Below are 15,583 nucleotides of genomic sequence, written 5' to 3' on the forward strand. Positions count from 1 at the left end.
TTTTAATCAGCTGCTTTCAAAGATCAGACCTCACTCTACAGAACTAAAGTATTGTGTGATAGTGAATGAATGTTGAGAGGACTACGGTGTTTGTGTAATTACAGTGATCATGTATTTATAGTGCTCCTCACCTGTGGGCTGGACTGTAGCCTTGTCAGCTGAGAAGCTTTATGACTGGTCCTACCAGTTTGAATCAACAAGTTAATATAATGAGTGAATAATAATGATCATCATGTTAATTCATTTTCAATCATCCTTTATTTGATATGAAATGGTTTGTGGAGACCATTTCATAAATCTACATAGTAAACTTATATACATGGTAAGAGTTATACAAGGTCTCATGGCTTTGTTTTGCACCTCTCTCTAACTTGAACAATCCCCATTTAGAATATCACAAATCCCCCCCCCCCCCCATCCACTTGTACTGGGTTTACTGGAGCAACTAAATTTAAGCTTAAATTACACACCAATTATATTCCTCTATCTATGTGAACAGGCACAATGTATTTTGCTTTGTGTGCATTATAATTTAGCTGCTTCACATAGATATTAATAATAACTAACTAGTTTTCTGTAGGTGCCTTAGATTTTTGTGCATTGCTGTATATGTGACAGCATGAGATCATGATGCTCCACCTCTCTCACTCATGAGAGCTACAGACCACAGACGGCACTGACACGACTCCTCACAGGTTAGGTTGGACTGAGTTAAAATAGGTTTTATCCAACTAAAAAGAAATAAAATGACTATTGAGATCTCAAAAGACAAAACTAAATAAAGTCTGTCCCGCACTGTGTTTAAACTCCTTTCCCTGACACTTCTTGTTCCTTTAGCCAGTAGCACCAGCTCTGCCAACCATTTGTGCTTATCCACATGCCTCACAACGCACTCTGCAAACTTAAATCAAAGCTCAAGAAGAGACTCTTTGAGACATAGATGATGAAAGCAAAGACATCTCTGTAAATGCGGTTGGCAGCAGAGTGAGAAAGCTCAGCTGTAGCAGTAATCCACAGGGTGGCAAAGAAATAACCAGCCAGGACATGTTGAGTTGGCAACAAAAGGTGCAACCCTTTGGCAAGACTGGTTCAGTATATCCCATTAAGGCATGTACTTAAAATTCTGCAGTATAACTGGCTGTACACTCATTATACGTTTTAACTTGGATTTCTTTATGGAGCTTTTAAGAATTATAAAGGAAACAGTCCCTAACCCATGTGAGTAACATAACCTGGGTTACAGTCTCAATATTGTATAAGCACATGCAAGATACTTGGGGTCGGTATCTGACTACAAGACCATGATTGGCTGGACATTTTTGCATGGTAGGCAATTTTCAACTATAGAACTGACCAATAACCATTAAAATATAATTCATATAATAAAATTTAAAAGATATGCAAATAATTATAGAAAACTGCTTCTGCTGTTCACAGTTCTGCCCTCACACCGTGATGTAAATCAGAGCAGGTACTTGTTCTTCCAACAGCACTATTCTGATTTTAATTCTCCCAGATTCTCTCTCAGCCCCATTAAAACACAGTCTTGGACACAATGTCCCATAACCTTTTAATTAAACAACCTTGGCTGGATGTGAGCCTGCTAGATGCTACTTAAATCACCTGATAGCAACATGACCATTATGACCAACAAGCCATGTTCTGGTCTGTGTGACTGCCGCTGTTAGCTTCCCTTATACAGCAGTGGCATTGCAGTGGTGTGTATCTCTTATATTATTATGTTGTGTTCTTTATAAGCCTGTTGTGTTTGTCCCTCATATATAGATTGAATATATATATTAGCTGTTTCAGAAATTCCTGTGTCAGATGTTGGATGGTGCTACAGGCAGCATAATGTTCAGCACAGCCTCTGCAGACTCTTCCACGTCTGTCACACATGATCATTGTGAAAATGAACTTTGTATGCATTACAATTTTACTGCTTCACATTGATACTAGTAATAACCTTTGATCAATGTAATTATTAAACTATCAAACAAAAGCTTGTCAGGAGGAAATAAATGAACAGTGTTCTTTAGGTGCCTAAGATTTTTGCACACTACAGTATATGTAACCTGGCCACATGATGCTCTCCTCTCTCATTCCTGTGAGATGCAGACCAAAGTCAGCACCAGCAGTACTCCTCACACTGTGTACTGTATGGCTGACATGGGACAGTGAGTCCAGCTGTAGGCAGAATACGTTCAGCTGACGGGGGACAGTGAATCCAGCAAATTATGAATGTTGCGCATATTCTGCCCAGAGTAAAAAAACTCCGCTCCAGTTATGTTGAGAATTACTGCAGTAAAAAATCGGGTCAAGTCCTGGTTTAGGCCTGACAGTTGGATTTGGGGTGATAACCTGAAGTCAGACTGACAGAAATATTTATCATGGTACAGAAGGAGTTCCAGACTCTCGAGATGAACTGAGTAACCCCGATCAGACATATTGTCCTCTCCTATGTCAAAAAAGTGAAACTAATTGTGGAAAAGAGCTTCAGCTCTCTCCATAGCCTTGTGAAATGCATAGATGTGTTACAAAATCCATGGCTGGGGTGATTGGGAATCAGGAGCGGTTCCAACAATCCAACCGGTAGCTGGCGAGGGGTTTTGCTCTGAGCACAATCATCATACTGATTAACAATATTTAAAACATCTTGGGATATGCTAGGCCACCAGTACTTGTTCCTTACTATTGCTAGTGTACAGTGAACACCAGCATTCCTGAACTGCACAAGGTTTGTGTCCACTGGAGAAGGGGAGGGCAGTGCCTTGTAAAGCTTACCCTGAGGGCAGTCATTGGAGGTGGATCAGAAGTTGAAACGAATAAAATACAGAGTGCATCTAGCTTGACTAGAGTTCAATCATTTCACTGCCTTAATGCATTCCAAATTCTTATGGCCAGTAGGAATCTGGAGTGAGTGAAGAGTATCTTTCCTCCAGCCAGTGCATCCACTCTTCTAACGCAGACTTTATGACCTGTAATACTCTGTTCCCTATACTGTAATTTATCTCTGCAGGCAAAGTTTGTGGGAAAAGAAAGTGCAGGGATATAACTTGGCAGGTGTACCATGGTGCTGTGCCTGTTTTGGATGCCTCGACTTCCACTACAAAAGGTAAGGAGGGATTGGGATGTGTCAGAACGGGTGCTGTAGTGAACCTTCTGTTTAATTCCATAAAAGCATCCTGTGCCTCTTTGGTCCAAATAAGGGCTCTGCAGTTCCTTTACAGAACAAGAACGAGGCCAGTCAGTTACTGCTGACACTTTAGAGGTATCCATGGTGACCACCCCCCCCCCCCCCCCAAGAGCCTATGACGTAGCTTAACAAGTGTATTTCTTTTGGAAATCACATTTGTCCAATTTCACATACAGCTTATGTTCATGAAACCCGAGCAAAACTGCTCTGACGTGCCCCTCTATTTTGTGTGAATAGTATAAAATTGTAACATGGGGCAGTTAGGAGGTGGATGCATGTGCAGAGAAGAGTGGGATTTATGAGGGGCAAATCCAGACTCACAGTCATTGTAACTGTGCAGGGACCGTGAGCCGGGAATACACGATTAGCAAACAAACAAAAGCACACGATGGCAAACAAGGGATGCAAGCCATAGCAAAGAGTCTAGGAATCACATAGAGGTTAGATGTTACGCATGGTCACCCTCCTGGCATCCCTGTTTCCATGGTTTTCCTGTCATGTTGCTGTTTTCCTTTACATCCTTGTATTTCCATTTCTTGGTTTCATCTTCTCCACCCCAGCCCCCTTGTCTGTATTTCCACGCCTGTTATTACTTTCACATGTGTCTGGTTTAGAGTTAATTAGTTCATATATTTAAACCTTGTCTGGTTCCCTGTGTCTCGGCTGTTCATTGTATGCAAGTAGGTTCATCGTTTACCCAAGTCTAACCGCTGTATGTATTCCGTGTATGTAATGTCATGTTTATTTATTCTAGCCTTTGTTTATTCAAGCCCCCGTGTGTTTCGTTTTATACGCTGTTTGTGTTTATTAGTTGTTTGTGTATCCTAGCCTTGTTCTTGTCATGAATCCTCTTACTCTCCGCATCACTATACTGACCCTGCACTACCCTAATGGCCATTACTCTGGATTTACTCCTAATAAAGCTCGTTCTTCTCCGCACTTGCGTTAGCCTCCTTACCGCTCTACGTTACAGAATGAAAAACCGAGACACAGAGATCCAGACGGGGTTTAAATATATTAACTAATTAAACCAGACACAGGTGAACGTAATAACAGGTGTGGAAAACCAGACGAGGAGAAAACGAAACTAAGGAACGGACCTACCAGGAAGTAAAGGAAAACAGACATGACATGGAAACCATGGACATGACATGGAAACAGGGACGCCAGGAGGGTGGCCATCCATGACACTAGGATAAACAAAGGTTAGAATAAAAACAAGGCTAGGAAACATGAAAGCATGGATTAACACACAGAGGCTTTGATTTATATTCAGTATATACAGTATATCACATACAGGCTAGGAATTACAATAACCAGACAGAAACACAGGGAACAAGACAATGTTTACATACATGAACTAATAAGAGTTAAACAAGACACAGGTGCAAATAATAAGAGGTGAAGAAACTAAGGAACGGAACCACAATAAGGAAGTAAAGCAAACAATAACACAAGACAGGGAAACCATGACAATAATGACACTATAAGGGGCCAACCGTGACAAAAATACCAATGTTGACCACTACCCATTTATTTAACATCTCTGAAGACTTCACTGACAAAGGACTGGAAAACTGAAGCAGTATTTACCAAGCTGTAAGACATAACCAAGAGTTCATAGTGGTCCCTCACAGTAATAAAAACGGTCTTCCACTCATCACCCTCTCTGATACATATCAGGTTATAACCATAATTTAGTAAATGCTGTTGGCTGGTGAAGCTGTTCCAGAACTGAGGGGACTAGTAGAAGCGTGTAGTGATTATTCAGTATAATAACATTTAATCCACAATAATCTATACACTGCGTTAACCCCTGTCATTTTTCTTCTTCACAAAAAACAAACAAACAAACAAACAAAAAAATACAAATGTTGAGGGCTGTTTGTAGCTGAGCTTTAGTGATTCTGTGATGTATTCCTCCATGTCAGCTGATTCAGGGAAAAAAAATAAATGACTCTTGAGGGGTGTGGTGTCTGGCAGGTTGGTAAGGTGGTAACTGAGCTGTTTAGGATTTACTAAAAACATTGGTAAATCAGTGTGTTCACCAGCAACAGTAAAAATAGAGGGTGTGTCGCGACTCTTGGTCTTTGTGGTGAGACAGGTTGTTGCCAAACAATGACAGCAACAGGTTGTAAAATCCCACTAGGTCAACAGTTTCTGAAATACTCTGACCAGCCCATGTAGCACCAACTATCATGCCATGTTCAGAGTCACTTAAATCAGCTTTGTTCCCCATTCTGATGCTCAATTTAAAGTTCAGCAGGTTGTCTTGATGCCTAGATGCACTGGGTTGCTGCCATGTGACTGGATGATTAGATGATTAGATATTTGCATTTTTGAGCAGTTAATGTGCCTGTTATGGCCCTATTACCTACCCCTCTCATGAGCATATATATATAAAACTGTATCAACTTGAACCTCCTAATGGAGAAGCTTTACATGTCCGCTGTCTTAAAAACTCAAACCTCATATTTAAGAAGCATTACAACTAACCACTCGAAGGCCCTGTGCATAAAGTTCACGTATACTTATAAGGCTCTATCTAAGAACCTAGCCAGACAGCAAAGTCCTAACTCATAAGGCCCTATTCAAACTCAACACCCTATATCAAAGAGAGCCTAAAACTGACAGTGATTGGACAAACTCAGAGCTGTGTCTACCGTGGCACGCATGGTGACTACTGACTAAGACACTACGGGGCACCAACACATAAGTGACAAAGGTTTCCCATTGTTCAATCAGCGCGTCTATGAGTTATCTGTGCGGCTCACTGGTTTCCTTATAGTACATCCTCGATAACCTGTAAAACAAATCTTAAATCACCACAGCATGAAGAACAAACTTGTAATGTCACAAGGGCGTAACAGTATGAAAACTGATTTGTCCCAGCATGGGTGCCGCTTGTATTAAATATTCAAAAGCACAAGGATGTCTGATTTTTAAAGGTTGTTAAATCCCCCCCCACCCACCCACACACAAAATCCCATATAGTAGTCCCATATCTACTCAGTACAGTACAGGCAAACAGGGAAATGTCTTTATCTTCAAGGAAATTTGCACCAAACACTAAACCAGCCTCTTTCTTGTCAAGCTACAGGTCACAAGGAACACAAGTGAAATATGGTAGTTCACACTGAACACATTGCTGACTGCAACTCTTCCTCTGATTGGCTAGTACTCATTGCCTTCATTGTTTAGGTTGGATAGATTTAGACATGAAGGGGTGAGGTGGTGTGTAACTGTCAGAGTCAGAGCCAATCAGAGTAGGGGCGGGTCTTTGTGCAATACAGTGGGTGCAGGTGGAGGGAGTGAGAGTTGCTGGACCCGACAGGACATGTCATGTGATTCACTTGAATTTAGATAAAGACTGTGATTGTATTAATCATAGTCATTTTTTCAACACTTTTAACCTAGGGATAAAAATGTGTCTTATTTGTCAATAAAATGTGAAAACAATAAAATAATAAAAAAAATACATTTCAAATACACAAACTGTCCATCAAAATACAAATTTCAGCATGATCAAAAATAATTAAGTACATATTTTAAAAACATTTAATTGAAATAATGCCCATCTATGGGATTGAAAGAACTTTTTAAGAGTTAAGATGTAAATCACTGAAGCTTTCTCTCGACTATCTTGGCCCTACTCTCTTTGCAGCTTCCCACCGTAGATAGCAGGGAAACTTGGCCATGAACATCATAAGGGGTCTATGGGAGACTGCTGTGTGTGGTGGTAGTAGATACACTACACAGATCACACAAACTCATGGAACACCCACCTGGTGTCCTTAATGATGGGATCTGTTGTTAGCTGTCAGATGAATGCAATGATCTCTCGCATCCCTTTTTTTCGCATAAACTGAATATTTCTCTTTCCTGTCCACATGTGAGTGAAGAAAGTCTTGTACAAAAACACTCCCCCTAGTGGTTTCACTGATGAACTGCTCTTTCTCCTGTAGACCCTCTATGGTTAGTTCATAGAACATCACTTACCTCAATCACCCCATTCTCCCTCTTAATGATGGGATTTGTCTGTCAAAGGCATTAATTTTCATTCAGCCATACAGCTGATCATAATTAAGCCATTTATCAATGCTGTTCAGATGACAGCTTCACATGCATTTAAGGCAATACGGACGAGTTTCATATAGTACTCTGTATGTTCATAGCACAAGGTTTATAGCAGTGTATATCTTCAGAGCAGGAGGTTCATAGCAGTGCGTATGTTCAGAGCAGTGTGTATATTCAGAACAGTTATAAAAAGATGGGAGGGTAATGCAATTATTTATTCTTGTAAGCATTTTGTTACATTCATATAATTAAATAATAATATTGATCCCAATAAAAACATTTTTCAAGTGATAATTTAACCCATAATCTTTCAAGAAGTAATACAAAACATTCATTATATTTATAAAGAAGATCCCAGGAATAATCACAGTGTTATTGTACTCATTAAGGGCTAATAACTGTAATGAACTGTACTGATGAAGGGGTAATAACTACAGTGCAGTCTACATGTCAAAGATATGTTAGCTACTTCAGATTTCCACATGTAAGATTAAAACATATTGGTATGCATATATAGAAGATATATTAGCTGTTTCAGAAATGCCCATGTAAGAGTAAAATATATTTGAATGTATATGAACCAGATATATATTAGCTGTTTCAGAAATCCCCATGTAAGATTAAACTAACTAAAACTTCATATGGACTCAGTTATTGTGGTCCTCTATGTGCCACCATTACTACTTTTAGTGTTTTAACTTTCTAAAATCACTACTGTTGAAAAAATATCCTAACTGTTTCTATCAGTGTTAAAGGAGTTTAGTCATTTGAAAGCAATTTGAAGTTTAGTGCTTTAAAATGTGTTTGTGTTTCACACTAACCATCTAATTCTTACTGATCTGTTTTTTTCACTTCTTCCCAAAATGCTTCGATATTCTGTTTGGCCAGTTTTTCAACATCTTTATTTTCTCCCCTGTAGAAAAGCATGACCTTGGTTTCAGAAAATTTCTCAGGCAGGAGGTATGAGACCTGTAAAAACATGAAACAATTCACACATCACACAGTTAAATTAAAAAGTTGAAACAATTCACAAGTCCCTGTTAAAAAACAAAGTTGTATTTAAATCAGTCAGAAATGTCCTGCAGTGCTGCTATTGTCCATGTAAGTAAACTCCAGGACATGCACATACATGTAGACCTGCTTGTATACACTTTAGTATGTGCAGTTTTTTGGATGTCAGCTACCTCTAATATTACAAAATTTGTATCACACAAGTGGAATAACAGATAACTATCAAATAAAACAGCTTCTGAATCTAGTACCTCATCTTTGGACAGTGTGATTGGTTTGTGTGGATCATCTTTGGTGTAGAATCGCAGAGAATCAACTGGGTTCTTGTCTTTCATCCCATAATTGAATTTTGCAAGCTGTAATGATGGAGACAATTATTTCAGTAACAATTATAGATTAAAAGTGTACAAGTACATGTATGACTAAGTGAACTGCTCTAGACAAATACTAGACAAATATTTTGTTTTAATTTTTTCTTTTTTCAAATGCACATTTTCTCTTTACATTTACAGCATATAGCTGTCATTTATGCAAAGCAACTTACAATTATGACTGAACACAACTTGAGCAATTGAGGGTTAAGGGCCTTTGTCTCAGCTGGTCCCTCCTAGCTTCCATGTTCCAAGGTTTCCCTGTCATATGTATTATTTTGGTTCCATTCCGTAGCTTTGTATTCTCCACCACTCATTTGGTTTTCCACACCTTTTCCTTGTTTCTAGTCTTATGTTCATGTATTTAAACCCTGTCTTATTCCCTGTGTCTTTGCTGTTCACTGGTTGTATGGATGGATGTTTGAATGACCTTTATTTATGTATTTGAAAGCCCATATCCATAAGTTTGCATTCCATACCTTTTGTGTTTATCCTAGCCTCTATTATAGCCTGCTTCACTTGTTTGGCCTCGTGTGGTGTGTGTTTTGTTTTTTTTTTTTTTTATCATGTATCCTCGTACTCTTAGTATTGGCTCAATGACCCTGGACTACTCTGACGAATCTGAATTTGGATTTGCCTCTAATAAATCTTGCTCTTCTCCGCACTTGTATTCGCCTCCTTACCGCTCACCGTTACAGCCTTGATCAGGTACCCAACAGTGGCAACCTGGTGCTGATCAGTCTTGACCTGATTACTAGTCACGTACCTCTGAGCTTGATTATCTGATTATCTTTTGAATTGAATATTTGTTAAGATAAAGACAATGCAGATTACAAGCCAAGTGTATTTCAGGAGTTAGAAGACTATAAGAAGCTTTAGTATTTTAATAGTTAAAATTTGGTTCTGTGCTGCACAGCCAAACTGAAGCTCCACCAATGAAAAATCATGTCTGCTACACTGCAAATGTATATTTCACGGACTGCTCCTCCCCTCATAAGTTACATGGTACAGCCCGCCGCGTGCAGGCAGATTCACAAATGTACTGTGTCTCTGTTTTTGTAACCACACGATTGCACGATTGCACACACGAGTATAGGGTTAAATGTTAAAGTCTTGTGTGTCTATTTAAACTCCTGTCTGTGTGTGCTCCCTTTGTTGGTCATTGTCACTAGCTATGTGTCTTTGTGAGTCATTAATGTAAACAGTAGCTGTAGCACGTAACGTCTGTGTTTGTTTCTACCTTTCGTATTTAAGTGTATATCGTTAGTGTTAAATGTTTAATAATGTTCACCTGTGTAGTTGTATGTCAGTGTCTCTTGTGTTGTCCATGTTTAATGCTAATAAATGTCTTGCACGAACGAGGAATTCTGCGCGCCTTGCCCCGCACCCTGCGGCACTCGAGCCAGCAGCGTTACAGTATACAATATTTCCCTGTACTGCACTGTTGGTGTTTATAGTATTTTTCTGTACTTACCTTGACTATAAAGTCTTCTGCAGAGAGCTGATGGTCACTAGGTTGTCTCTTGATTGTGTCCACCCAGGTTTTCAGCTTTTTCTGTTGGTGGGGAGTTATAATGTACTGAAGTACAGTATGAAGTACAGATTTTGAAACCAAAGCTCTAGACTCTGGGTTATCTGTGTAAGTACTTGTCTACTATTTTATTACAACTTGCAGATCACCTTCTTCTCATCAGTTGCTTGAACTTGCATGTTTGGTGGTAAAATAAGTAATACATTTTTTTCCCACTTCTGTGCTCTCATTAACATGCCATTCCTATAAGCATAAAGAACATAATCCCTATCTAGTAAAAAGGTGCATGACTAACCTCCAACTTTTTATTATCATTCAGGGGTTTCACTTTGTCAGGCTCAAATGTTCTCCCATCAATGTACCTGTACAATCTGCGCATTTCAATTCTCTCAATTATTTCCTGTGCTGTTTTCAGCTTGTCGTCTGAACTCCATCGGATCTGATGAAGAATGTCATCTGTAGATCATAAGGGAGGAAAAAAACTAAATAAAAGTTTCTACTAAAACCACTGTTTCTTGAGTTTATTTTCTTGAGTGATATATGAATATCTTCATATCAGAGCTTTAGAAAATCAATCATGATTCCTTGGATATATGCATTGATAGCTGAAGTTTATTCATCAGCCATTACTTAATATATCTCACTTCAAGTTGTGATTATTGTGACTGCTATTTATGTAATATGCATTATTTTATGTATGCCTGCTAAAGCACAGTCTATTTTTTACAGAGACAGAGGGAAAACCTGTGAGTTGCAGGTAGGTTTTGGGATCTCCTGCTGCTTCAGAAATGGCGAGGTTTTTTCCCCCCAGTTTAATGTGTTTATTAGCCTCTTTGAGTGCATCAAATATCCTGAGAATAACAACAACAACAAAGATCACAGTAAAAAGAGACTAAAAAAAAGAGAGAAATCACAAAAAAACTTGCCTCTCTCTCTAACATAATCAAAGTTCAAAAATACTGAAAAGGAAATGAAAACCTACTCTTCTGGTTTAGAACTTTCCAAACATACAAATATACAGCACATTGTTTAGTTGCACAGAAGCTCTGATTTTAGGACAGAAATCAATCTGTGATCTGAGAACGATGAGAGCAGGAGGCAGAGTCTTGATTCCCATGCAAACCAAGGCAGACCCATTATGCCTAGGATACACACACTAAATAGTGCATGTCACAGGATGTAACAACCCCACATGGAAAGTATGATATGGTTTTATAGAATCAGGATTAATTTACATGATTTCAACTGCCCATTTAACCTTGTGCTGGTAGGCAGTGTGGTGAAGCAGGTTCCGAACATGAAAGAGCTCGTACATGTTTAATGCTTCCTGATGGAGAGAAAAAAAAAAACTCAGAATGGTGATTGGACGTCGTTCTAAAACAAACACTTCCCTGTTTATGCGATCACCTTGTCTCTCATGCAGATGTGCTCGGCTCCATCATCATTAGTGCAAACCCGTGCAAACACCATGTAACGTTCGTGGGAGAAGTTGGATGTCATACCCAGATGGTGACAGTCTCTGGATAAAGGATAAATGTAGTATGTGTCATAAAATAGAATTCAGTCTTCAACTGAATCTTGGAGAGATTAAAGACAAGTTTACAGTTCATAAAAACTCACCGACTGAAATAATCCATTTTGTCCACATCAATGCCAGTTTTGGCATTGTTCACAATCTCGTACAGGAAAGACTTGTGCTGTGAACAATTACATTAGTACCATTATTCCCATGCCACATCAACACGGTATTAATGCTCTGAAGTGTTGGTCTATGGTCACTAGGACAGTGAAGCACCTTTTCTGGCTTACATTAAGAAAGAGTTTACACCATTTTGTGCATTCAAATCCAGCTGTCTTAAATGCACTTCATTTATATTCCTACAAGGCTCTACATGGTCTAAAGCAGAGTGTTATTTGAGTCCATACCTCAGAGTCTGTCTTGTCATGGAGCAGCTCCTTAATGGTTTTAATATGCTCAGATTTCAATTCATAATTTCCTGCTGCCTTAGTGCATTTGTCTTTTAACAGGTCATCAAGCTGTTTGATTTCTTCATTTACATTCTGTCCCAATTAAAAAGGTTTGGAGGTGAAATTTCCAATAAAAGGTATAATTTATTATCTTTTTTGTTATTGTTTACAATCTCACTCATGAAGGAATTGCTCATAAATGCACCTCATTTCTTTTCCTATAATGTTCTAGGTCGACTGTTCCAAAGCAGAGTGTCATGAATACATACCTCAGGATCTTTCTTGCCACGGATCAGCTTCTTGATGATTTCAATGTGACGAGATTCAATTTTATATTCTGTCATTGCTTCCCTGTATATCAGTTCTTCAAACACTTTGATGTTTTCCTTTTCATGATATCCCAAAGGGAATACAACGTTTTGGAGATGAAATTAAAATAAAAGGTATTATTTATTATCATTTTTGTTATTGTTGGAGAAATTTGGCTGTGTACTTCAAAACAATGACATTACTCTCATTATCCACATGCTATACCAACATATTTTAATGTATGAAGTGTTGAACTATGGTTAATAGCTGCTGAAGACTGAAGAGGAACTGTACCCCATTATTATGTCATTGGAAAATACAGAGAATAGGTCCTTCAGACTGGCTATTTGCTTAGCAAGGAGTGATCAAATTATAAAGTACATCCCTTTGAACCTTGAGTTTCTCTAACTAAACAATGATGAATGACTTTAAGATCCCTTGGAAAACAATAGCATTTGTTTTTTTGTTTTTTGTTTTTGTAAGAATACCCATCCATCAGCTATAACTGCCTGATTATATGAGATATACATAAGCAAACACAAAGGAAACTGTATTTTTGTGCACTGCATTAGCCAACCAAACTGTCCAATCACCAGCACAACAGGTAAACATTATGCCTTTTAACATTTTGGAATGTATTAAAACAGAAAGACATGATCTTCTAGGACAGTATATCACCTTTTCTGACTAAGAAAAAGTTTGTCATCTTATGCATTCAAATTCTGTTTGTCTTAAATACAATTTTCCTATAAGGTTCTACATGTTCTGGTATACAGCAGAGTTTAATACGAGTGCATACCTCACAATCTATCTCATCACAGATCAGCTTCTTGATGAATTCGATGTGATGGGATTTAATTTTATATTCCATTGTTCTCTCCTTGCTTATCAGTTCTTCAAACTCTTTGATCCTTTTCTTTTCATGATATTCCAAAGAGAAAACAAAGGTTTGGAGGTGAAATTTCCAATAAGCAGTATTATTAATTATCTTGTTTGTTATTGTTCAAAACTCATACATGAAGAAATTGGACGCGTCTTAAATGTACCTCATTTATTTTCCTATAATGATCTATGTTGTATGGTATAAATCAGAGTGTCATATGAATACATACTTCAGGATCTGTCTTGCCACGGATGAGCTTCTTGATGTTTTCAAATTGTTGGGATGTAATTTTGTATTCTTTATTTATCAGTTCTTCAAACGTTTTGACCCTTTGCTTTTCATGATATTCCAAAGGGAAAGAAAAGGTTTGGGAATGAAATTTCCAGTAAAAACTATTAATTCTTATCATTTTTGTTATTGTTCACAATCTCTCTAAAAAGTTCTACGTGGTCTAGTATAAAGCAGAGTGTCATGTGAGTCCATACCTCAGAAGCTGTTAAGCCACGGATCAGGTCCTTGATGAATTTTATATCCTGGGGTTTAATTTTGTATTCTTCCATTTCCTTATCAACTTCTTCGTCTTTCATCAGGTCTTCAAACATTGTGATTCCTTGCTCTTCATGCTGTCTCAATGGAAAACAAAGGTTTGAAGGTGAAAATGTCCAATATTATGACTATTTTTATATTTTTATAGTTTGTTTTAGTTGAAAACAGGATTATACATAAATAATGTTGAGAAAAAAGTTCAGAAAAGCAGATAATAAGAATAAACAACAACAAAAAACAACAATGGAATAATTTTGAGATGTAGTGAGATGTATTTTTTTTCCAAATAAACAAATAAAAAAATACATTGAATACTAAAATACTAATAACACTTATTTAGGTTTATGAGAAAGTTAACATTAAATACAAGTGGTAATGTTGTACCTTCCAGTTTGGATCCTTTTTCTTCATAAATTCCTCAAATAAATGAGAGAATGGCCCATGGCCTTAAATCAGAAATACACTATCAGTCTGGATTAAGTGTAATAAATGTTAATTGAACTAATCACAATTTGCTTCAAACATCAAACAATATCCACACATATAAACTTAACTCCCCACCTACTTTATTCTATGTATTCTATATTATGTTTGTACAATACACCAGTACCGTTACCAGTACCAGTGAGACTCTGCTTGACATATATGCACTCACAGTTTAATTACACATACACATATATATTTATTATTTCTGTACATATACATAATGTAAGCAGAGTCTCACTAGTACTGGTAATGGTCAAACACTAATAGTCAATAATATTTTACCCAGGTCATGACACAATCCTGCAATCTGCACACAGAGTTCCTCTTTCTCCTCTTTCTCTTTCTCTTCATTTGTTCTTTCTTTCTTTTGGGAATCATGCAGATTTTTTACAAGCTTCCCTGCTAAATGTGCCACACTGATAATAAGAATTAGATTAATTATCATTGTTATCATACTGTTATTGGTAGCTAATGTCATAATTCCCAATAAAGTGTTTCAAAGTATAAAGTAATTGTACCCAATGGAGTGTTCAAAGCGATTGTGGGAAGCCCCTGGAAAGACATAATAACCTCCTCCAAGTTGTTTGATGTTTCTTAAGCGCTGAAAGTGTGGAGTATCGATAATCTTCACCAGCAGAGGATGCAATTGAATGTTGCCATGGATAGGGTCATTGAAGACCTTGAAGATCTGCATGACACACACAAACACACAACACACACACACACACACACACACGCACACACACAAACACACATGCACATTGCTTAAAAATAATTAGCTAACTGCAAATGACAGATCTCCCTTTTAGTTAATATAGTGTGGTCCACATTATCTTACCTTAGTGCTGTCTTTCTTGTTCTGTTCTGCCATTTTTAATCAGCTGCTTTCAAAGATCAGACCTCACTCTACAGAACTAAAGTATTGTGTGATAGTGACTGAATGTTGTGAAGGATTACAATGTTTGTGTAATTACATTGATCATGTATTTATAGTGCCCCTCACCTGTAGGCTGGACTGTAGCCTTGTCAGCTGAGAAGCATTATGACTGGTCCTACCAGTTTGAATCAACAAGTTAATATAATGGGTGAATAATAATGATCATCACGTTAGTTCATTTTCAAACTTCCTTTATTTGATATGAAATGGTATTTAGATACCATTTCACTGATAAAGTCAGTGATGTTCCATGCTTGCTTTTATTCCT

At 37.8% G+C, this 15,583-nt stretch overlaps 1 protein-coding gene across 1 annotated transcript; it reads right to left on the bottom strand.

The window, feature by feature from the left end:
- Positions 1-7,478: 7,478 nt before the first annotated feature.
- LOC118241301 (deoxynucleoside triphosphate triphosphohydrolase SAMHD1-like) lies at positions 7,479-15,319 on the bottom strand. The gene is made up of 17 exons (XM_081723314.1): positions 15,217-15,319; positions 14,897-15,066; positions 14,661-14,794; positions 14,277-14,338; positions 13,832-13,969; positions 13,576-13,680; positions 13,263-13,379; positions 12,424-12,540; positions 12,113-12,247; positions 11,807-11,883; positions 11,594-11,705; positions 11,422-11,513; positions 10,931-11,037; positions 10,482-10,642; positions 10,130-10,210; positions 8,536-8,640; positions 7,479-8,242 (listed from the first exon to the last, which is right to left on the bottom strand). Exons 1-17 carry the CDS (start codon positions 15,247-15,249, stop codon positions 8,105-8,107), a joined length of 1,884 nt encoding a protein of 627 aa, XP_081579440.1. The 5' UTR covers positions 15,250-15,319; the 3' UTR covers positions 7,479-8,104.
- Positions 15,320-15,583: the final 264 nt, after the last annotated feature.

This window comes from Electrophorus electricus, chromosome 1 (genome assembly GCF_041902795.1).
Source record: "Electrophorus electricus isolate QZ-2024a chromosome 1, ASM4190279v1, whole genome shotgun sequence".
In the NCBI taxonomy this organism is placed as follows: Eukaryota; Metazoa; Chordata; class Actinopteri; order Gymnotiformes; family Gymnotidae; genus Electrophorus; species Electrophorus electricus.